This window comes from Myodes glareolus, chromosome 3 (genome assembly GCF_982192425.1).
Source record: "Myodes glareolus chromosome 3, mMyoGla1.1, whole genome shotgun sequence".
Classification (NCBI taxonomy): Eukaryota; Metazoa; Chordata; class Mammalia; order Rodentia; family Cricetidae; genus Myodes; species Myodes glareolus.
The window spans coordinates 35,683,453-35,706,283 of NC_142028.1; the positions used below are offsets into that span (position 1 = coordinate 35,683,453).

General features: G+C 47.3%; 2 protein-coding genes and 1 pseudogene across 6 annotated transcripts in view; 2 read left to right on the forward strand and 1 right to left on the reverse strand.

Moving 5' to 3' along the window:
- The first annotated feature begins 1,848 nt into the window (after nt 1–1,848).
- Nucleotides 1,849–2,547, forward strand: LOC146895249 (dnaJ homolog subfamily B member 6 pseudogene; annotated as a pseudogene).
- A 1,881-nt stretch (nt 2,548–4,428) lies between these two features.
- On the forward strand, nt 4,429–22,444 carry Mkrn2os (MKRN2 opposite strand). Of its 2 annotated transcripts, none has more exons than XM_085686894.2 (4): nt 4,429–5,092; nt 8,426–8,475; nt 9,764–9,926; nt 21,182–22,444. In XM_085686894.2, exons 1-4 carry the CDS (start codon nt 4,764–4,766, stop codon nt 21,276–21,278), a joined length of 639 nt encoding a protein of 212 aa, XP_085543020.1. In that variant the 5' UTR covers nt 4,429–4,763; the 3' UTR covers nt 21,279–22,444. The 2 variants fall into 2 exon arrangements, with proteins under 2 accessions (XP_085543020.1, XP_085543018.1); XM_085686892.2 differs by lacking the exon at nt 21,182–22,444 and adding an exon at nt 11,663–12,101 and having other exon boundaries at nt 4,452–5,092.
- Nucleotides 19,060–22,831, reverse strand: part of Tsen2 (tRNA splicing endonuclease subunit 2) — a 39,283-nt gene continuing 35,511 nt past the window's right edge. For all 4 annotated transcript variants that reach the window (XM_085686887.2, XM_085686889.2, XM_085686890.2 and 1 more), the window contains exons 10-12: nt 21,644–21,755; nt 20,642–20,731; nt 19,060–19,785 (exon numbers count right to left, since the gene is read on the reverse strand). In XM_085686887.2, the coding sequence (XP_085543013.2) occupies nt 19,726–19,785; nt 20,642–20,731; nt 21,644–21,755 (262 nt within the window). In that variant the 3' untranslated portion in view covers nt 19,060–19,725. The remainder of the gene's footprint in view (nt 19,786–20,641; nt 20,732–21,643; nt 21,756–22,831) is intronic.

Consider the following 22,831-nt stretch of genomic DNA (forward strand, 5'->3'; position numbering starts at 1 on the left):
ACACATGCATAACTCAAGGCAGAAACCTGAAGACAGAAATTGAAGCAATATGTACATACATACATATACATACACACACACACATATATATATACATATATATATAATTTTGACTCTTGCAAACTATAGTTGTGTTGTCAGCTTTGAAAAAGTTATCTCCCAGTTTATTGTGTTGAATTGGCATTGCATAGAAATTAATGCCTGGAAACATACTTATTTTTTCCATTTGTATAAAGGTAGTGCAGTGCATTAAACATGTAAATAGAACATCTGTGTCAACACCCAACCCTGCAAGCAAGGCTCAGGGAACATCAGGGAAAGAAAGGCAGAAAGAATGTAAAAGCTGGAGGTGGGAGGAGTGCTAAGGATTGCTGTCTTGCGGGGCGGTGGTGGTGCACGCCTTTACTCCCAGAACTCGGGAGGCAGAGGCAGGCAGATCTTTGCAAGTTCGAGGCCAGCCTGGTCTACAAGAGCTAGTTCCAGGGCAGGCTCCAAAGCTACAGAGAAACCCTGTCTCAGAAAAATAAACAAAAAAAGTAATGCTATCTTCTGATCACACCATAGTATTAGACACATGAATACACAGCAGGTGTGGCTGTCTGCGCAAGACTAGGCCTGTGGCCAGGTGTGGTGGTGCACGCCTTTAATGCTAATCCTTTAGTCAGGAGGCAGAGGTAGTTAGATCTCTGAGTTTGAGGCCAGCCTGGTCTACACAGACTAGCCAAGACTTCATAGTGAGACTTTGTCTGGAAGGAAAAAAAAAGGTTGGGCTCATCCACATTCCATCACAAATGATGGGGGAAGGGCTCATAAGGATCCACCTTCCTCACAGTGGGCCCTAAGCAATTAGTGGTTGCTGAGAGAGGGGAGTCATATTCCTTGGACATGCAGCCTCTAGCAAGTTGCCCTTGCTCAAGTAAATGACCCCTTCCATGTTCATGCAAACAACCTTGTATGATCACAAGTATCTTGAGGGAGGAAAGGGTTTATTTCAGCTTACAGTTCTATGCAACAGTTCATCACTGTTGTCAGGGCAGGGAATCAAGGCAGGAGCCTAGAGGTAGAAACTGAAGCAACGACAGTAGAGAGTGCTGCTTACTGACTTGCTCCCCACGGCTTGCTCAGTCTGCTTTCTTAAAGCACCCAGGACCACCAGCCCAGGGGAGGCACCACCCACAGTAAGCTGGGTCCTCCCATATCAATTATCAATCAAGAAAATGCACCGTAGGTTTGTCCACAGGCCAGTCTGTCAGAGGCATTTTCTTTCTTTCTTTCTTTCTTTCTTTCTTTCTTTCTTTCTTTCTTTCTTTCTTTCATTTTTTTAAAAAAAAACTTGGTCTCATTTCTTAGACTTACTTATTTATTTATGTAGATTAAGTGTATTTTGTATACACTTACATCTGCACATGAGATACAGCATCCATCAGAAAGTTGTGAGCTGCCATGTGGGTGCTGGGAATTGAACTCAGGACCTTGGGAAGAGCAGTGAGTACTCTTAACCACTGAGCCATCTCTCCAGCCCCCAGAGGCATTTTCTTAATTGAGGTTTGCCCTTCCCAAATAACTCTGACTTGTGTGAAGTTGTCATGAAAACTAGTCAGTATACTGCTACACACCTGTAATTCCTATAATCTCAGCATTCTAGAGTTGGAGTCAGAGGCCAAGCTCATTCTGGGCTAACCTGGGCTACTTGAGACCTTGTCTTCAAAAGAAAAAAGTTAGACAGGAGTAGGCCACGAAAGAGGTAACTCAGTAGTATAAGAGGGTTTAGAGGCCAGCGCAGCTGTGCCAGAGTAGTGAGGAGACCGGCTACTCAACTCCCTCCCACATTCCCCCCACCCCCGGATGTGTTTCAACAGTCTGTTAAAACATGATGGCTTACTATGAAGTTCTGGGCATGCAGAGACATGCCTCACCTGAGGACATTAAAAAGGCGTATCAGAAACAGGCACTTAAATGGCATCCGGACAAAAATCCTGAAAATAAAGAAGAAACAGAGCCTAAATTCAAGCAAATAGCTGAGACATATAAGGTGTTATCAGATGCAAAAAAGAGGGACATCTATGACAAATACAACAAAGAAGGATTAAATGGTGGAGGAGGTGGAAGTCATTTCGACAGTCCGTTTGAGTTCAGCTTCACATTCTGAAATTCAGATGATGTCTTCAGGGAATTTTTTGGTGGAAGGGACCCATTTTCATTTGACTTCTTTGAAGACCCATTTGATGACTTTTTTGGGAGCCAAAGGGCTTTCCAAGGAAATAGAAGCCGAGGTGCAGGCTCGTTTTTCTCTGCTTTCAGTGGATTTCCTTCCTTTGAAGGTGGGTTTCCTGCTTTTGATACAGGATTCGGTTCGTTTGGGTCACTAGGACACAGGGGTCTCACTTCATTCTCTTCAGCACCATTTGGTGGCAGCGGAATGGGCAACTTCAAATCAATATCAACTTCTACTAAGACAGTTAATGGCAAAAAATCACTACACATCTTCACCATGCCCCTCAGTAAGTGATTTAGATAGTGGCTCTCTCCTTTTACCACGGAAGCAAACTGTGCTGTCCCTCTGCCAAGCTCATCCAGTTGAGTGTGGTCTGAGAAGTGCCAGAGGAATTGTGTGGCCTCTGCACTTGCCATGAGCAGGCAGGCTGACATTCCCTTGGCTGGCAGCATCGAAGACATTTGGTCCTTCCCTGTGCAAACTCTAACCCTCCCTTAGCATCCTATACAGAGACTCCAGGCCCCTGCCAGGAGAGCAGCTGTCTAGAAGATGAAGATGAGGAGAGTCTAGACCACACAGCAGAAGAGGAAGAGTCACTGAAATCTGAAGGTGAAGGCACTGGGAAGCAAACAATAAGAAATAAAACTGAACCAGGCAGTGGTGGTGCACGCCTTTAATCCCAGCATTCAGGAGGCAGAGGCAGGTGAATCCCTGTGAGTTCGAGGCCAGCCTGGTCTACAAGAGCTAGTTCCAGGACAGCTAGGACTGTTACACAGGGAAACCCTGTCTCAAAAAACCAAGAAAAAAAGAAAAAAGAAAAAAAAAACCCCTGCAAACTGGTCATTCTAGAGAAAACTGACAAAGAACCAGAGGCAAGATGACTTAGAGGAGTCTGCTCAGGGAAGCATCTGCTGCCGACACTCCCGAGAGACTTTCTCTGTGGGTTTCAAGCTTCAAAGCTGAAACAACAGGGCTGCCCACAGGGACTTCGAGAAAAAACAGCAGGCCTCAGCCGCCTAACTTCTTTAAAGACAACTCTGCCTTCCTCAGCTGTCTCCAGTCCTCTCCTGAGGGTATGTGAGGGAGCTGCTCCACGACCAGCGGTCAGGCAGACCCACCCTGCTGGTGACAGAAGGACACAGGTCGTTTGTAGCTGGCACATCTCAATAGAGTTTGATGAAAATGCAGCATTCTGTAAGGCCTTGGTACACAGCCAGGAACACAACTCCGAGGAGGATGGCTAACTTCGAAACAAGTTCCCTTCCTTACCTTCCAGGTGCCACTGCACCCATTACCTGTGAATGCTGTGTGTGGAGCAAGGCCGATGCCTGGGTCCCTACATCCTTCCTCCTCTGTCTCATAGCTCTGCCTGCTACAAGACAGGCCTGGCTACTCTAAATGCTAAAGGAAAAAAGAAAGAAAAGCAACAGCAACAAAACCCCCTTGAGCTATTTCAAGTACTTGAGGATGACTGCTGAGATCAAGTGGCCACTCTGCCAGGACCCTGGTTGGTGGCCTTGAGAGCATCTTGTCCTGCTGGTCTCTCGGACGGGTGCTCAGCAAGAGCCCCCTTCCTTCTGAGACAGATTTCATTTTTTTTTTACTATTATTTAATGTACACTGGTTTGGCTTTTGTTCTTATATTCATTGTAAGATGAATATGTCTGGGGGAAATGCACCTTTAGGGAAAAAATTACAGTTTGTTTATCTGGGAAAGAGAGAGGAAGGAAGTGTAGGAAGTAAGATAACAGATTCAGGAGACTAGTGAAAACAAAGCAGTTTTTTTTTTTGTTTTGTTTTGTTTTTTTTGAGCCAGGATTTCTGTGTTTCCTGGAACTCACTCTGTAGACCATGCTAGTCTTCTGCTGCCTGTCTTTGCCTCCCGAGAGCTAGGATTAAAGGTGTGCATCACCACAAAGCAGATTTTAATATACCGTTCTGGAGACAGGACACTAAGCATAGGGAAAAGGCAAAAATGGCCTCCTGCTGACTTGACATAAGACAGTAGCTTTAAAGTCCCCATAATCACAAGGAATTCTTGCTCCCTTTTCCTTAAGGTCAGGACTTACTTCCTCTCTCAAGTCCCATTCAATTGGCTCAGGACACAAAGACTTATCTAATGAATAATTTGGGGCTTGAGACTGTCCCTTTTCTGAAGGAGGACTGAGTCAGGCAGCACACTGCCCATGATTTCTTTCAGAGTTCTCAGTCTCCTCAGTGCCGGCTGCCAGCCAGAGGAGAGGGAGGAAGCGCCCTGTTTATCCGATGACTCTCTGATGAACCCTGAGGCCGCCGAACACTGGAAATGGACTCTAACAATTTATCTCTTCCAACAGGAAGGAGGTCGCAATGGGCCTCCTGTTGGTCCTATTCGTAAAGGTTGAAGGACGGAGAGGCGGGTTGCATGGGAAAGCGGGGCTACGAAAGTGCAGCGTCTACAAAGAAACTCGGTAAGGCAGCTCAAATGAACACTAGCTCTTTAAGAACCCAGCGGCTAGAGCCTGGTTACTGTTTAATCTACCTGGCTTAGCTTTTGAAGCTTCCATCCATGATGATGTCACCGTCGATCAGGTTACGCAGGTGGTGTGTGTTTACCAGCTGTGTGACGAAGAACAGGAAGTGGCCAGAAACCCGGGCTGGTGGCCCAGGCATCAGAGGGATGCACTTCGCACGGTCCGGAAAGCCTCTAATTAAGTTCAGGCACTGCGAGAGGTCCATCTACAGTTTCAGTGTACCCCAATGCTGCCCCCTGTGCCAGGGAGACGTGGGCTCCACCAGGATAGAGGACGCACCTATCAGCATCTCAGACCCGTTCTCCAATGGGCATCAAGAGAAATGCGCCTTCCTCCTGAAACCCACGAGAGGGACGTTCCTTAGGTACAGTGGCTCGAGTTGTACCGTGCATGTGTTTCCTGCTGTGTGTCAGTCCTTACACCGGCTTTGGAGGACATGTGCCAGGCTCTGCAGTGTGTGTGGGTTGCTTAGGATGGACTATGGTCCTTATGCCTTCAGCTTCAAGCCTGTTTATCCATTGGAGTGGGTGATGCGGGGTGAGGGTGCTTGGCTTGCCTGCCTTGGGAAGGTCCTGGGTTTCGTGTACACTTTTATGTAGTATGCAAAAGACCGTGCGTGGTGTATGAAGATACCTGATTTTAGGAAAAAGGCGTGTGCTGAGCGACTGACTGGGGGTAACCTGGAAGTGTATGTTACCGGAGAAACACTGCTTACAGTTTATACTTAGGTGGCAAGCAGGTACAGTGTGCAGAGCAAAGTACAATCCCTGAGACACGGTTCTTGATGGAGGTGAATGCAATCAACAGTGAAGTCTAAGGGTTCCTCCCCTTTTCCTTCTTTGTATTTCCTCTTCCCTACAGCGCTAGAGGTCAAACCCAAAGCCTCACACAACCTGTGTTCTGTGCCAGTGCCCAGTGCTGAGCTGTACTTCTAGCTCCTCGGCCCTTAGCTTTTCCCTTGAGACAGACAGGTCCTTGCTGTGTGACAGACTGGCCTGGAGCTTGCGATGTTGACTGGGGTGGTCTTGAACATGTGATCCTCATGCCTCAGTGTCTTGAGTGCTAAGATCACAGACATGCAGCTCTTCCAAGAGTTAAAACTTGCAGATTAATAAAAATTCCAATAAAAAAAAAACCAGTATACTTTTTTTTCCCCCTGGAAGTGCAAAGTTAATTTAGTGTTAACTCTGAAAACTCAACAGCAGGAGCCAAATGTTAAGGCTGGAGAGACAGTTCTGCTGTTGAAAGAATGCTGACTGCTCTTCCAGAGGACCCAAGTTCAGCTCCCAGCACCTCCATGATGTCTCATGACCGCCTGTAACTCCAGTCCCAGGGGATCCGACTCTTGTCTGGCTTCTGTAGGCACTGCACACACACACACACACACACACATATTCAGGCAAAACACCTGTAGTCATAAATAAATCTTAAAAACTTACAATATTAAGAAAGAACCAGGAAAATCCACGTATAAGTAGGTTATTTTTAAATTCATACAATTATATTTTAATAAAAATATATTTGACATTATTCAAATATTCAGCTTCCCTGGGGCTCCTCTTTCCTTTGGGGAGATCCAAATCTCCATCTTCCATCATCTCTGTTCTGCTTCAAAATCTTCTTTTAACTTTTAGTTGTTGGTAACTTAGCCCAGGCTGGCCTTTAACTTGCTATGTAGCTCAGGCTGGCCTTGAATTCCTGACTCTCTCAGTACTAGCTTCCTTAGACTCCTAATGACAGGGTCCTTTCCAGACTCATGTTCTCAAAAAAGGTTATGACATCATTGACAAAGAAGTCTGATGCTCCACTCTCCTCTCTTGTTGTAATGAGAACCTGTTTACTCTCTGGCAAATGCTAATACTGACGGGCATGGTCCTTTCTGACATGGCAGAATGAGAAAAGAGATGTGGACCCTGGTTGTATACTGTGTTTGCAGAAACCATGGCAGCCCCTCCCACCGGATTCTCCAAACCGAGTTCTTCCCTTTCATCCACGTTTCCAAGTCTGCCTTCAGTCCCACAAAACTTGTGACAAAGCTGGTAGTACAAGCCTTTAATTCCAGCACTCGGGAGGCAGAGGCAGGTAGATCTCTGTGAGTTCAAGCCCAGCTTAGTCTATAAGAGCTAGTTCCAGGACAGCTAAAGCTGCTACACAGAGAAACTCTGTCTCGAAAAACCAAAAACCAAACCAAAGCAAGCAAACAAAACAAAAAAATAAAAAACAAAAACCTTGTGACAAATGGAGAATGAGCAGTGACCCCAGGGTCTGAATGAGGTTGGTCAGCCCTGTTCCTTATGGCTGTGCGGGCTGCAGACTGCACAAAGGTGCCTGGTCAGTGGGAGGTGCCAAGCCTCAGCCTGAGCTCCACTCACCACGTCAAGGGCTCTGCCACAACTGCAGAGGAGGTCTTCCCATAATCTGTGGAAAGGAGCTATAGGAGAAGGGTGGTCAGACCACCAACATATACCAACATTACCCTTTGTACTTATCAAGTGATTAAAATTTGTTAGACTTCAGTCTCCAGTATAACAAACTAAAGAAAACTCAGTTTTGCCAAACTGACACAGAAATGACCCTTCTAAAAGCAAGCCAGGGGAGCAGAGCCTCATGCTTTCCTGTGTTGCCAGCCTGACTCGACACGACCCAGAGTCAACACCTGGCTAACTGTCACACGCCTGAGAATTTATGGGAGGGAGGGCAATCTGGCTAAGATGGAGCTAGGGAATGAAGATCACCGAGCGACCAGCGTGGCGAGGCCAGCATAGCTACAGACACGTTCCTGCTCACTGTAGCCTCTGAGCCCACCAGGTCTCTGTAAGTCAAAACAGTCCCTGGGGGGGACTCTTGGCCATCATAAAGCTGGAGTTGCGTGCTTTACTGAAGAACTAGATATCCAGATCTGAGATCTAACTCCAGGACTGTGCCCTCCTCGGAATGACCTCCTGAGCAGGGTGTGAGAACCTAATCATGGTACCTTAGACACAGGCCAGAAAGTGCCACAAGTTTATTATTTTGTTAATGTTCAGTAACAGAACATTTGATGCTGGGTTACAGGTTCAAGGCCAGCTTGGGCTACGTGGTGTGCCTTTGTCCGAAACAAAAACAAACTAAAAAGAACAATTTTAAGGGTGTGTGTAGGACAGAGGTGGCATATGCTGAACACGAGTAAGGCCCTGGGTTTGACCCCAGAACTAAGCAACCCAAACCAGAAAACTCTCAAGCCAACAGAGTAACGGTAAGAAACAGCAGTGCAGGGGGTGCAGGGGCCGCGGGCTGCGCTGAGCTGCGGTGAAGAAGGCTGAGAGTCTCTGAGCTGCCTCCAGGCCCCTCTCACCCACTTCAGCTGGTGGGGTAGTGAGTGAACTCCCGGAGGGGTGTAGAAAGTTCCTCCACCATAAGACACTGTGGGGGGCGTGGGGGTCCTGAGTTCTGCTTCTGCTGTAGTCTTTAGCCAGCCTGCAACCAATGGCGAGGCCTGGTGCAGCCTACAGGGGTGGGGTGGGGTAGGGTGCACACCCTGCTCTTTCAAATGCCCATGCTTCATAATCAAGTGTGGCACGAAGAGCTTGTTATTAGGCACAATGGCACATTTGCTGTTGCAGCTGCCCTGGGCTCTGAGGCAGGAAGATCCTGAGCTCTGGGACAGCCTGGGCTATGTGGCAAGACTTCTTACCAAACTATCACCCCTCTGTTTCAGGGAGTACGATGGAAAGTCTGACCTCCACGTTGGACTCACTAACACACGTGGTGAGCACTTCCTGCATTTTTTCAGCCTAAGAAAACCCCACAACACCATTAAGGGAAAAGGAGGGTTTCCAGACAGCATGATGTCACAGCAGCAGCAAACCATTCTGCCTTCCTTGCATCTCCTACTGCAACCCAAGCAAGTCCTGTGACTGGCAAGCCAGCGCTCCTTCCAGTCTGTGGATTTGGAAGACTAGGGACACTGTAGTGGTGCTGGGATGGAACTCAGGCAGGGCCTCTTGCTTGATCAACCCATGCCACCGCTGAGCCACACCCCTGGCCCCTGGGAAGGTCTAATGCTTTCTCAGAGCGTCACAAACCTGCACACTTCTGTGCTGAATTTAAAGAGAAAGAAACAGATGGTTAGAAGTTGAGTTGAGAAGGGTGGTGGTGGCACACACCTTTAGTCCCAGCACTTGGGAGGCAGAGGCGGGCAGATCCCTGTAAGTCTGAGGTCAGCCTTGTCTACAGAGTGAGTTCCAGGACAGTCGAGACTGTTTCAGAGGAACCCTATCTCGGGGAAAAAAAAAAAAGTTGAGTTGACCAAGATCTCAGTTCTTGTGTTTGAATCAAATTGCTATCGGCTTTTGGTTCCCAACTCTCACAACCCACTACCCTGAGTTCCCCACTACGCTGAGTCTCCCACTAAGCTGAGTCCCCTACTATGCTGAGTCTCCCCACTACGCTGGGTCCCCGTACTCTAGGCTTGAAGAATAAAATGTGACTGATGAGGTCTGCAGTCTTTGGCTTTAGAAAAGTGGACTGGGGTGGCCGTGTCAGAGCACTGGCCTAGCCTGAGCCTGAGTCTGGGTCAAAAGCAAATGACCCACCATGGTCGGTGGGCAGGATTTAGCTTAGAGGCCACTGAGCTACTCCCGGGAGACAGAGTGGCGGGACACTTGCCTACTTTCATGAGGCCCTGGGTTTGACCCCAACAATAGAAACTTTTTAAAGAAAAAAAACCCTCTAGAGCTCGCTAGATCAGGGTTCTCAATCTGTGGGTTGTGCCCCACTGGGGAGTCACAGATATACTGAACATCAGATATTTACATTATGCTTTATAACAGTAGCAAAATTATAGTTATGAAATAGCTACAAAATAACTTTCTGGTTGGGGGTCGTCACAACATGAGGAACTGTATCAAAGGGGTGCAGCCTTAGGAAGGGTGAGAACCACTGCCTCAAATGGACTTGTCTGATAGCTGTAGACAAACGTGACTCAGATGACAGGATCTATGGCTACTGTCACTTTCTGAGCACCCGCCAGAGTGCCTTTGCTTTGGGTTTGCAGGAGTCGTGTATAATTACAACGCAGATGGCATACAGCGCGACGAGGCAGGATGGGAGCAGAGTCTCAGCGTCCCACTGGTGCCGCCCAGCATGTTCGGACTCATGGACCAGTGGGATGCGTACCTGGAAGACTTCTCCACTTCGCCGGCCTGGCTGCCTCACAGGTAGGTGTCCAGAAAGACGGCGAGCCACTGCCAACCCTTGTCATGAAAATGGCATCCTTATTGCTCTGCAGTCACTGTGGTATGTCAAGTACAGTCCGTCTGCCTTGAGACTGTCAATCTAAGAGAACAGTTAAATCCAGTTATTAGAAAATGTCCCTCCAAGATTCATGTGATTGGATACTTGGTTGTCCAGATGATGGCGCTCTCTTGAGAGGGAGCTGTGGAACTTGGGCAAGTGGGGTCTGGCTGGAGGAAGTGGGGCTCTTGGGATGGGCCTTGGGGTTTCTAGCCTGGCTTCCGTCCCGCCCAATCTGTGCCTTTCACTCCTTGGAGAGGTGAGCAGCAGCCTGATGTCCTGCTGTCACCCGCCTTCCCACAGGGGCACAAGGCTGGACAGGCCCCTCAGGGCCCAGATAAAGCCACAATCATTAGAAAAGCAACGGACAAGGGTCTGGAGCCCTGGAAGTTTTCTGAGGAGAGGGGCGGCAAACGCTGGAGGGCGAAGCGATGGCTGTCACTGCACACAGACAGTGCCCTGAGGACTTTGTGTCTGCTTAGTCAGTTCACAGATGTGGGAGGAAGCTTCTATTTTTAGGATTTATTATTATTATTATTGTTACTTTTGTTTTTTTGAGATAGTTCCTCTGTGCAACAGCCCTAGCTGTCTTGGAGCTAGCTCTTATAGACCAGGCTGACCTTGAACTCACAGAGATCCGCCTGCCTCTGCCTCCTGAGTGCTGGGATTAAAGGTGTGTGTCATCAGCACCTGGCTATTTTTAAGATTTATTTAAAATTTTTTGTTTATTTTAAATGCATATGGCTGTTTTGCCCGAGTATAAGTGCACTATACGCACACAGTGCCTGAAAAGGAGCGATGAGGGGTTGGGTCCCCTAGAGCTGGACTTTCAGCTGCCATAAACAGCTGTGTGGTGCTGGGAACTGAACCTGGGTCCTCCTGAAGATCAGACAGTGTTCTTAACTGCCGAGCCATCCTGTAGTAAATTTTTTTTTAATAATTTTTTTTCCCAAGACAAGGTCTCACTGTGTAGCCCACGCTGGCAACAGGATAACCATTCTCCTGCCTCAACCTCCAGAGTACTGGGATTAAAGAAGAATGTCACTATGCCCAGGTACGAGACTGTATTTTTAAACATACACAGAAAATCCATATTATGTTTCTCTGCATAACCTTGGCTATCTTGGAACCCATTCTGTAGATCAGGCTGGTTTCCAACTCACAAGGATCTGCCTGCCTCTGCCTCCTTAGTTCTGGGAGTAAAGATGTCTTGCTGGGTGGTGGTGGCACATGCCTTTAATACCAGCACTCGGGAGGCAAAGGCAGGTGAATCTCTGTAAATTCTAGGCCAGCCTGGTCTACAAAGGGAGTTCCAGGACAGCCAGGACTGTTACACAAAGAAACTTTGTTTTGTAAAAGATGCGAGTCTCCGTGCCTGGTCTCCATTTAAAATTTTGAAGAAATACATTTTATTCATTTATTTTGCGTGCCTCTGAATGTGTGCGCCACAGCACATGTGTGGAGCTCAGAGGACATCTTGGAAGAGTTGGTTCTCTCCTCTATGTGAGACCTGGAGATTGTTAGGCTTGGTGGTAGGTGCCTTTACCATCGAGCACATTCTCAGGGGCCAGCATGGAGGCCTCTGCTGCGGCAGGGGTTCAAGGCCAGCCCAGGAGCAGTGAGGCTGCCTCACGTCACTGGGGCTCACTCTTTTCTCAAGGTATGAAGAAAACCATCACAACTGCTCCAGCTTTGCCCTCGCCTTCATTAACTGTGTCCTCGCCATGGAAGGCAAAGAACAGCTGGACAAGAGGGCGTTCACAGAGAAGTACGTGATCCCGAGGACGCGTCTGGCCTCCAAGTACATCACGCTCTACAGGGCCATCCAGGAGAGGGGCTTCCACGTGGCTGACCACCCCGATCCAGTGACAATGCCCTCTTAGGCAGTTTGTGCTGAATGCTGCATGAGAGGGCGGTTGGGACAGGACATTCAGGTTTACTACCTTTAAATAGTACTGCAGATTTCTATCTGTAATTAATTTACTGTGGCTAATAAAACTGATGTATAGTTTCCTTTAAGTATTATTATAAAAACTTGTAAAATTAATAAAAATTTACAAAACTAATAAAATCACTGAGTATACAGTTCAGTGGAAGAACCACCTGTCTATCTATCATGTAAGAGACCCTAGGTTCAGCCCCCTGTACCACACTCCCAAAAAAATAAAAAAAGTTAAAGCCGGGCAGTGGTGGCACACACCTTTGATCCCAGCAGAGGCAGGTGGATCTCTGTGTTTGAGGCCAGCCTGATCTACAAGAGCTAGTTCCAGGACAGGCTCCAAAGCTACAGAGAAACTCTGTTTTGAAACACCAAAACAACAACAAAACAAAACAAAAAACAAAAAGAAAACAAAAGAAAAAAATTAAATTGCCCTGGGTTTAAAAAACAACAGCAGCATTCTTTTTTTAAAAATATTTATTTATTATGTACACAATATTCTGTCTGTGTGTATGCCTGCAGGCCAGAAGGGGGCACCAGATCTCATTACAGATGGCTGTGAGCCACCATGTGGTTGCTGGGAATTAAACTCAAGACCTTTGGAAGAGCAGGCAATGCTCTTAACCTCTGAGCCATCTCTCCAGCCCACAACATTCCTTACAACTAAATTTCTCCAACAGTTGTGTTTTTAAGCTGAGAATCTGCTACTACCACAGTGGAAGAACCTTATTCACTGATCAAAGAAAACACTTTGTATCAATTAGTTTAAACTGAACACATTTACTTTTTGAAGTGACTGAAAAGAATGACTGACCAGAGAGGGACCAGAGAGGGTATTGACAGTAGGAGAGGGAGACACAGGTTCTGGAGATGTAAGCGAGCATGTCTTACTTACGTCTGCACGGGAAGGCTGTGGATACAGCCAAATGGTAGAAAATCTATTTGCACAGTAACCTCTGGATTGTCAAGAATAATAAAACAAAACAGAAACAAATATAACACAGTCTGGAGAGATGGCTCAGCCACTAAGAGCACTTGTTCCTCTTGCAGAGGACTTGGTAAATTCCCAGTTCCCGCATGGCAACTCACAACCACCTGTTCCAGTTCCTGGGGATACAACTCCCTCTTTGGGCTGATGTGGGCACCAGGCACAAGGTGGACAGACATACATGCAGGCAAAATACCCATACACATTAAATAAAATAATAATTCAAAATTAAAATGACGAAACGCCCAAGTATAATGAAAGCACCATTGAAACTGTCCTTCACTCTCTTCTGACGGAGCTAGCCACTGCTCTAACAGACCTCATTTCTCTCTGACCTGTTCTCTCCTTGGGTTTCTTTCCTTCCCTAGATGATCTCAAATTCTAGGGAGAACAAACTAAAAGCAGGACACCCAACACTCAGTACCCCATGAAAGCATACCCAACACCTCATGACTGACAGAACACCCAATATCCCATGACTGATAGGACATCTAACACCCCATGAACACTGACAAGACAGCCAATGAGAGACCCAGTCCTGGTGTAGGAGGTCCTCTGTCTATGTGTTGCTTTCATTAGTGAATAAAGAAACTGCCTTGGCCTGTTGATAGGGCAGAACTTAGGTAGGTAGGGAAGATGGAACTGAATTCTGGGAGGAAGACAGCAGAGTCAGAGAGACACCATGGATCCACCAGAGACAAATGCTGGGAATCTTACCCGGTAAGCCACTGCCAAGTGGCGATACACAGATGAATAGAAATGAGTTAAATTAAGATGTAAGAATTAAACAATAAGAAAATAGAGCTAATGGGCCAAGCAGTGATTTAATTAATAGTGTCTATGTGGTTATTTCAGGGTTAAGCTAGCTGGGCAGCCAGGATAAACAAATGGCCTTCCTGTTACATAGGCCCTAGAAAATACCTGATCTGGAGCCCCCACACAGTCCCCGAACTGCTAGGATCTAAGCCCTGACCCAGGGAAAGAAACACAACCTGAAAACGGGGCAGGAGCCTTGGGAGTTGGCACTTTGTCCCCAAACCGGGAGCCAAAGAAAAGCCCTAAGTCTGAAAACTAGGACCAAAGAAATGCCCTAAGTCCCTAGGTTCGGGACATACCAAAGAAACTTGCCTTGGCCCCAAAATTAGGGTTAAAGAGGCAGAAAGAACTACAAAAAGAAACACAGTTTGGCCCCAGAAATGGAAGCATTTCTTCCCCTAACTAGAAACCAACCAATCCCTGAGCAGGGTAAAAAGACCAATCAAAGTCCCAGGCAGTTACTGGCAGTTGGGAATTCCCCTCAGGCCTGGTAAGCCCATCCTGAGGGTAGGCTGCCAACCTCAAGCCTGGAAGACTGAAATTCCCCCTCACGCCACTAGGGGGCAGCCAATCACAAGGCTTGAGGCTTGGAATTCCCTGAGCCTTTACCCCTATATAAACCCCCAATTTTTGCTGCTCCTGGTTCCTTTCCTTTGTTCCGTTGCTGCAGCAGCTGTAGTTGCTGCTGCTGCTGTCACTTCAGAAAGACAGAGGGACCTGAGTTAACTAGTGAATAAAGACTTTTTTTTTGGTTTTTCGAGACAGGGTTTCTCTGTAGCTTTGGAGCCTGTCCTGGAACTAGCTCTTGTAGACCAGGCTGGCCTCAAACTCACAGAGATCTACCTGCCTCTGACTCTCGAGTGCTGGGAGTAAAGGAATGCACTACCCGGCATGAGTAAAGATTCTTTGTTCTTGGATTGGAGTGAATCTCGTGGTCGTGATTTGGGTTCTGGAATTTGGGCATAACAGCCAGCAACCATGACTGATAAGATAGTCAACACCCCATGACTGACAGGACACCCAACAATACCATATCACGGGACATCCAAACTGCACCCCTCAAGCAATGATAACTTGACCTGGCCCCCAGTATGATGGCTTCTGTGAACACCTGGCCCTTTCTCAACCCTGAGACTGTCCTTAGCACCTCACAGGTAAAACTTAGATCCTAGATATCTGTCCTTGGTGTTGACCACATTGAAACAGATTCCTCTTCTGATGTGGGATGTCACTCTGTATGCTGTGAATGTTTTATTACCATTGATAAAGAAGCTGATTTGGCCAATAGCCAGGCAGAATAGAGCCAGGTGGGAAATCCAAGCAAAGATAAAGGGAAGGTGGAGTCTGTGAGACGCCAGAAACCAAGCAAGATGTGAGGTAACAATCCATGAGCCTCATGGTAAAATACAGAATAACAGAAATGGGTTAAGTTATAAGCTAGCTAATAATAAGTCTGAGCTAACAGGCCAAACAATTTGTAATTAATATTAAGCCTCTGAGTGTTTACGCGGGAACTGGTGGGCAGGAGAGAAACCTCCAGTTAGTCTCCTGTCTCATCACACTCGCTCCCCAGTTGGGTGGCTTTCTTGGGAACCAGCCCTGGTCTGCTGACCTGGAGCTGTGCGAACACAAGAGAATCTCATTACCACCTATATTAGCCATTCCCCTCATCATTTCCCTACTCTGACAAAAGTCTCAGAGGAGGGGTTTATTCTGGCTCTTGGTTTGAGGGGACAGTCCATCATGGTGGGGAAGTCACAGAGGCAGGACTGAGGCAGCTGAATGCATTGAATCCCGCAGTCAGGAAGCAGAGAGATGGACCCTGGTGCTCAGCTCGATTCCTCCTTTGTATTCTGTCCAGGACACCCGACCTTGCACTGTGTGGTTTATTACTTAGGATGGGCTTTTCCTGCCAGAGGTTTGTCTTCTAGGTGGTTCTAGATGTTGTTGGCAATCAGTGCACATGAGCCACCACAGACTCTAGGTCTGGAGATGGCCTCTGCTTCCCCAGGAGCTCTTGAGAGTCTTTTAGCATACTGGATTAGACCCTACCTTATTTTTTATTTATTTATTGTTTTGGTCAGCATACAAAAGATTATCAGTGTCCCATGTGTGTATCATTCTCCGCCACCCTTTCTTGTCCACTGTGCCCCATGCCTTATGATACACACTAGCAATAAAGATAGCAACTTGTTTCTACAGAGGTGCCTGGTGAATGCTACAGTATAGGTAGGTAATTTGAGGGGTGGGGTAGAGGGAGTAGATGTCCCTCCACACCAAATTTGCATTTATAAATTCAGGAACTTTAAAGAAAAACAAAGCTTCCCATACAGATCCCACACAACAGTTAAGACTTCACTGGAAACCGAGGTGACTGGGATGGAGCCAGACTCTCTCACTGAACTGGAGGCTCACCATTTGGGCTCTGCTGGCCAGCTAGAGAGCTCTCCAGATTTGCCTGTCTCCCTTCTCCTGGGCCGTGCCTGGCTGTGCACCTGGCTGCTGGGATTCAAATCCAGGTCCTCGTGCTTGTATAGCAAGTCCAAGGCTACCCACGTCCGTGGTACTGACATAGAATGGGAACTCAGACCTTCTGATTCGATTTTATCAGAATATGCCATGGAAATAGGTTAGAAGGGGCTGGATGTCAGCGGCAGAACTTACGTAGTGTGTGTGACACTCGGGCAGACTTTAGGACAAACTATCGCTGATAAAATGCGGTGTGGAAACTTAGCCAGCATGGTGAGGGGAAGCTGATCAGGAGGACAAGTTGAGGCCAGCTCAAGTAACCTAGCAGAACCCTGCATCCTGTGTCTCAAAAATTCATATGAAGGTGGCTGGAGAGATGGCTCAGTGGTTAAGAGCATTGCTTGCTCTTTCAAAGGTCCTGAGTTCAATTCCCGCAACCACATGGTGGCTCACAACCCTCACAGCCCTCTTTTGGCCTGCAGACATACACACAGACAGAATATTGAGAAAATTGTATATATGATAAATAAATAAATATAAAAAAGAGATTTTTTTTTTAAAAAAAAATTCATATGAAGACACCAATTATTCAAGCTACTAGAAGCTTTTCACATAAAGAAATTCACACACCAGCCATTACTTTAGCAGGTTTACAAAGCTTTCCTCCCCATTATGTGTTCTTAGGCTAGAGATCCCTATATTTTGCACAATGGTCAACCCGCTTTTCAACCTTCTAGTACTTTACAAAACAACATGCTTCTTTTTTTCTTTCAAGACAGGGTTTCTTTGTAGCTTTGGAGCCTGTCCTGGAACTAGACCAGGCTGGCCTTGAACTCATAGAGATCTGCCTGCCTCTGCCTCCTGGGATTAAAGGTGTGCGCCACCACTGCCTAGCTTCAAAACAACATGCTTAAGATAAACTGGTGTGTTAAACATCTTGAGTTTAGGCTGGTGGGTTTCAATAGGCAAGAATACTTGTGGCTAATCTTTATGACCCGAGTTTGATCTCTGGGGCACCTGATGGAAGGAGTGAGGCGACTCCTGCAAGTCCCCTGATCTTCAACCCTGAGCATTTATTTGTGTGTAAATGCCCACCTGGAAGAGACTCCTGTGAATCTGAGACTCTGAAGGTGTGGGGAGGGAATTCTGCTGAGTTAACTTATGACATCTCACTTGTGGAAAGTCCTGAAGGTGGCTTTGTCACAGGGCAGACTTCTAATCTTGATGAACTTGGGTTTTTTAAACAAATGTCTCGTCTTGCACATTAGTTTCATCCAAGGGTAAGCTGACACTCTTGGCTGAAAGCCACAGGTAGTATTGAATCAACACCCCGGCTGGTATTTCAGTCTAGCACCCCAAGGGCTCTATGGTAACGCTGCAGAGCACGTGGCTTGCTATACGATGGCCAAGTCACCACGCAAAGAAGAAACATTTCCACACAGGCTTGAGTAGAGATGCTGCTTCTGGGGCTGGGGACCTATCATCCGTAAGCGCTGAATGGGCAAGGCTTGAATCCCCAGCAGTTCCAACCAAACCAAGTGAGAAGACAGCACCTCTGCAATGCTGCCTTCTCCTTCCCTTCACAGTGGTAGCAAACCCAATGCCTCTCTTTGCAGGCGGTTGCCCAGTGTGCCCAGTCCAGGATGCTCCCCCACATCTTCCAGTGCCAAGTGGTACCTGGGCTTTCCATACCACCCGGTTACTGAAGCCTGTATACTTGGAGGCACGTGTGGATAAGGCACCTGAGATTGGCTGAGGCAGGGTGACAGCGCGGGATGCAGCATCCCTGGAAGAGCTCGGACGGCAGGGCATCCAAGCACTGAGCAGGACTGAGTGAAGTGTGAAGTGGTTGGTCCTCAAGCTTTTGGTTCACTTTCAAAGTTCTGAAAATTGATGACTCAAAACAAGAAAATCTCCACTCAGGAGCCTAGGGGGAAGCACATGATGGTAAAAATGACACACACACACACACACACACACACACACACACACACACACACACACACACACACCAAGTCACCAAAACGAACTCGGAGCAAACACGTCTGTACAGCCCACTGGTGCTCTCACTGGGAGTCCGGGGCAGGGAAGTGCTGCACTCCTGAACCTGCTCTTCAGATCACACATGTGTGAAGGCAGGAGGTCTAGACAGATGCATACAAGGATGTGGCACCATGAGCAGGCTGCATGGAGTCAGGGAGCTGGTGGCCACAGGTCACAGCGATTAGCATACACGCCTGTTTTCTTTTTGAAATGTCACTGATGGTTTCAGCTGGCCACTTTGGGATCATCAACTGCTCACATGGGCCTGGATGAGCCTCAGACGCTTCTCTTCCATTTCCCCTAACCCACAGTGTGGTGCTCAAACCCCCTTGCAGGACCACCCTCAAGTCCTCACCCCTGGCAGGCAATATTGTAAAAGTATACCAAAACCTGCTGATGCTTAATTTACTGTTAACAGCACCGAGGGGCCAAGTTCCTCAAGGGAGATAATCAAATCGTAGCTTCACCCTTGTAAGGGATTAATGCAGTTCTTAAAGGATGGGTTAGCTCCCCAGAGACTGGTATCCCGACAGCCAAGTCTTGTCTTGGTTCATACCCCTTTCCATTTCTCCAGAATATTAGAATGCCGTCAAGTGCCAGACCTGTGCCATGCTGTTTGGACTTTCCAGCCACGAAAATGACGAACCAAATAAGCCTTTTTCTTTATGTGCTATCATCAGGTATTCTGCTAGAGAAACACAAAGATTGACTAAGATGCCCGAATGCCCCTCAGCTTCTCTGCTCTCTAACCCACGGGACAAGGGGATCAATGTCATATTCTGCTAAATGTAAACTGTATTCGTTATCTTTCCAAAAGCTTCACTGCTTATCTTTATTATATAAAAAGTTCTTCAAAGTAAAAGCAAGACACATTAAAAAAAAACAAAAACAAACTCACTTTGTAGACCAGGCTGGACTTGAACTCAGAGATCTGTCTGCCTCTGTTTCCCAAGTGCTGGGATTATAGGTGTGCGACACCATGGCCTGGTACAAGATGCATTTTTTTTTTTTTTGTGGTTTTTCGAGACAGGGTTTCTTTATAGCTTTGGAGCCTGTCCTGGAACTAGCTCTTGTAGACCAGGCTGGCCTCCAACTCACAGAGATCCGCCTGCCTCTGCCTCCCGAGTGCTGGATTTAAAGGCGTGTGCCACCACCCGGCACAAGACACATTTTAAATAGCTAATACTGTAGAATTTTGTGTTCAGCAAGCAAACATGTTAAATAACGAGTTCATTGAGAATGCATCAGTCATTCAGTTTTTCAAGGCTTCCAGACCATCACTGATTTTCAATCATTTGGGTTACTGGTTGAAGTCCTTGGGTGAGCTGAGTCACAGGAGTAGATTTTCCACTTAAAGCCACAGAATATGAGGCTGTGACCCCTAAACATGCGGATGCTTCTCCAGGAAGATTGATAACGCATGCATGTTCAGAGCTGCCCATGGACTGTGGACTCTGAGGTCGAAAGGTCAAAGCTCATCTTGGTCACTTCTCTCTCGTGAAGAAACCCATCGACTGAGAATCACTTCCTGCAACCAAGCAAGAGGGCTGGGCGTCAGAAAAAGAAATGGGAGTCCCAGGCATGTGACCCTATGACCCTCACACAGGAACCTGTCCACTGTCACCACTGAACTAGTGTCCCAGCACACAGCAGCGACAAAGGCTAGTGCCTGACCCTAGGACTGGTGGTCTGAGGGGCACTGGTACTTGTTGGTCAGCCATGAAGTGAGAGGTGAACTTTGGTTGACATTTTATGAACCACCAACCTAGAGAAGATCAGAACAAATGGAGGGAGGTGGCACTGGGGCCCTGGAGACTGATGGGGGGCTCCGACTGGGACCAAGGAGGATGCAACTGCAACCTCCAGAGGGAAGGAAAACAAGGCCACACTGGTTGGTGTGGGAAGTCTTCTGGGCAGCGGGCAAAGGGGAAGGTACAGAAACAGCAACAAGCACCGGGGACCCAATGATGAACTTGGTTGGCAGCACTAGCAGAGGAAAAACAGCCAGTATGGGAAGGCGCCTGGCTCCATGCGGGAGTAAGGGAGTGAGATGTGTGGGCATGCGAGGCTCAGTGGCAGAACAGGCACTTGGTGTGTGCGAGGCCCTGTGTTTTCACTCTCAACACTGAAGAAGTTTGAGAAGGGAGAGACGGCTAGTCTCTGGGTGCGGGACCTTGGGGGACCTGGCCTGGCTACAGCAGGAGAGGGGAAAACAAGAGAGAGCCTGGTGCTCTGGAATGGTGGAGTCTACCAGGTTCAGGGGGAAGAAAGGGAGTGAGGTTTAGAGGGCCAGAAGAAGCTTTCTGTCATGAAAAGATCCTTCCAGAAGATGCAGTGTGAGCAGACTCTCGGGAGGCTGTGGCCCTAGTTCTGCATGCACACACCTGAACCTGAATCCTCTTCATGCATTCTGGGGTCTCCATGTCCTCGCTAGTCATGGAAGAGGGCTTAATCAAGTAGCACAGCATCAGCTCCTGCAGGAAAACAAAGAGACCTCATGTGCCAGTGTGTGGAGAGGAACAGGCACCCCTGCCTGTCCCTGTGTACACTGGATACACACACTGTGGTGTGCGCCCATCTCTATGTACACTGGATACATACACTGTGGTGTGTACCTGCAGCACACTGCCCACTGCCCACTGCCTGGATCTGGCTCTTCTCTAAAGACCTGGCTTTTCCAATTGTCAAGAGGGTGTGAACATGTGACAAAGTAGACAGGCTGATTACACGGATAAGATGGAACACACACACACTACATATGTGTTCAGATGAGGGAGACAGGCTGACTTAGACCCAGGATCCTCTTGTCTCCAGTTTTCAAGTGCTGGGCTTACAGGCATATACACCATGCTCAGTTGCACAAATAGTTCAACTATTTGTTATTTTATTTTTAACTATGTGTCTATCTTTGTGTCTGTGTGTAGGTACGTGCATGTGAATGCAGGTGCCTGTGGAGTTTGGAAGAGGACACCGGATCTCCTGGAGCTGGAGTTACAGGCAGCTGTGAGTTGCCTGATGTGAGTTCTCTGGAATGAAGAGCAGTGTGAGCTCTGGGCCCCAAATAACTTGAAAAAACAAACAAAACGAAACAAGTCCTTAGTTTTGTTCATGTGTAAGTGTGCCTCTGTATATGTGTGCCATGTGAGTGCAGGTGCCAACAGAGGCCAGAAGAGGGTGTTGTATCCTCTGGAGCTGGAATTACAGGGCTTGTGAGTTGTCTGATGTGGATGCTGGGCTGAACTCAGGTTCTCTGCAAGAGCAGCAAGTGCTCTTAACCATGGAAACATCTCTCCATCTCCTCCATTTCCAGTTTTAAAAAATTCTCTATGTTTAAGAGAAAAACAAAGGAACTAGGTAAAAGACAGGCAAGGCTAAAGCCGTGTTACCTTAGAGACATTCCCCGAGACTCTGCTCAAGGCAGCCAGCGACTTCCAGCTGAAAGGCCTGCGGACGGGGCCCTCGAAGTTGTCGTCCACAAGCTCAACGATGACAGAATAGCTAGGAGACAAGAGAGGCATCCTGGGAAACCCCAAATCACCTTGTTCAGAGAGCAGTGTGTCCCACTAAAACCAAGACACAAGAATTTCTCAGTGTTGCTAAGAGCTCAGACCATTAAAGAGAATTACTAATGACAAACCGGATGGGAAGCTACCCGCTCCAGGATGGTCGTATGCTTACTGACAGGAATAGAAGTGTTTCTTTCTAGGTGAAAGTATCAATTCATACAACTGCTTGAATGCTCTGAAGACTGCACACAGACTAACCTGGTGTTTAACACATACATAATGTATACAGTGCAAAACAGAGTCTCACTCTGTAGTCCTGGCTAGCCTGGAACTTGCTATGCAGACCAGGTTGGCCTCAAACTTATAGAGCTTCACCTGCCTCCTCTTCAGAGTGCTGGGGTTAAAGACATGAGCTACCACACTTGGCCGAAAATATGACTTTTTAAAGAAATATATTTTATTTTTATAAGTATTATGTTTGGGCTGGAGAGATTGCTCAGTGGTTAAGAGCACTGGTTGCTCTTCTATAGTACTCCGGTGCGGTTCAATTCCCAGCACCCACATGGCAGCTCACAACTGTCTGTAACTCCTGTTCCAGGGGATCTGATGCCCTTATGCAGACACATATGCAGGCAAAACACCAATGTACTTAAAATAAAAAAAAAACTATTGAAAAAGTAATATAGGTGTTTGCCTGCGTGTGTTTGTGTACCACATTCATGCTTGGTGCCTGTGGATGACAGAAGATATTGGGTCCTCTTGTTGAAAGATACCACGTGGGTGCTGAGAACTGAACCTGCATCCTCTGGAAAAGCAGCCAGTGCTCTTAACCACTAAGTCATCTCTCTAGTTCTAGCAATACCACTGTTTTTAGTCTTTAGTTTTTGAGACAGGGTTTCACCGTGCAGCCCCAGCTGTCCTGGAACTCCCTTTGTAGATCAGGCTGGTCTTGAACTCAGAGATTTGCCTGCCTCTGCCTCCTGAGTGCTGGGATTAAAGGTGTGCGCTGGCACTACCATCTGGCTAGGAATATGACTTTTAATTGTTTCTGAGACATTGAAAATGAAA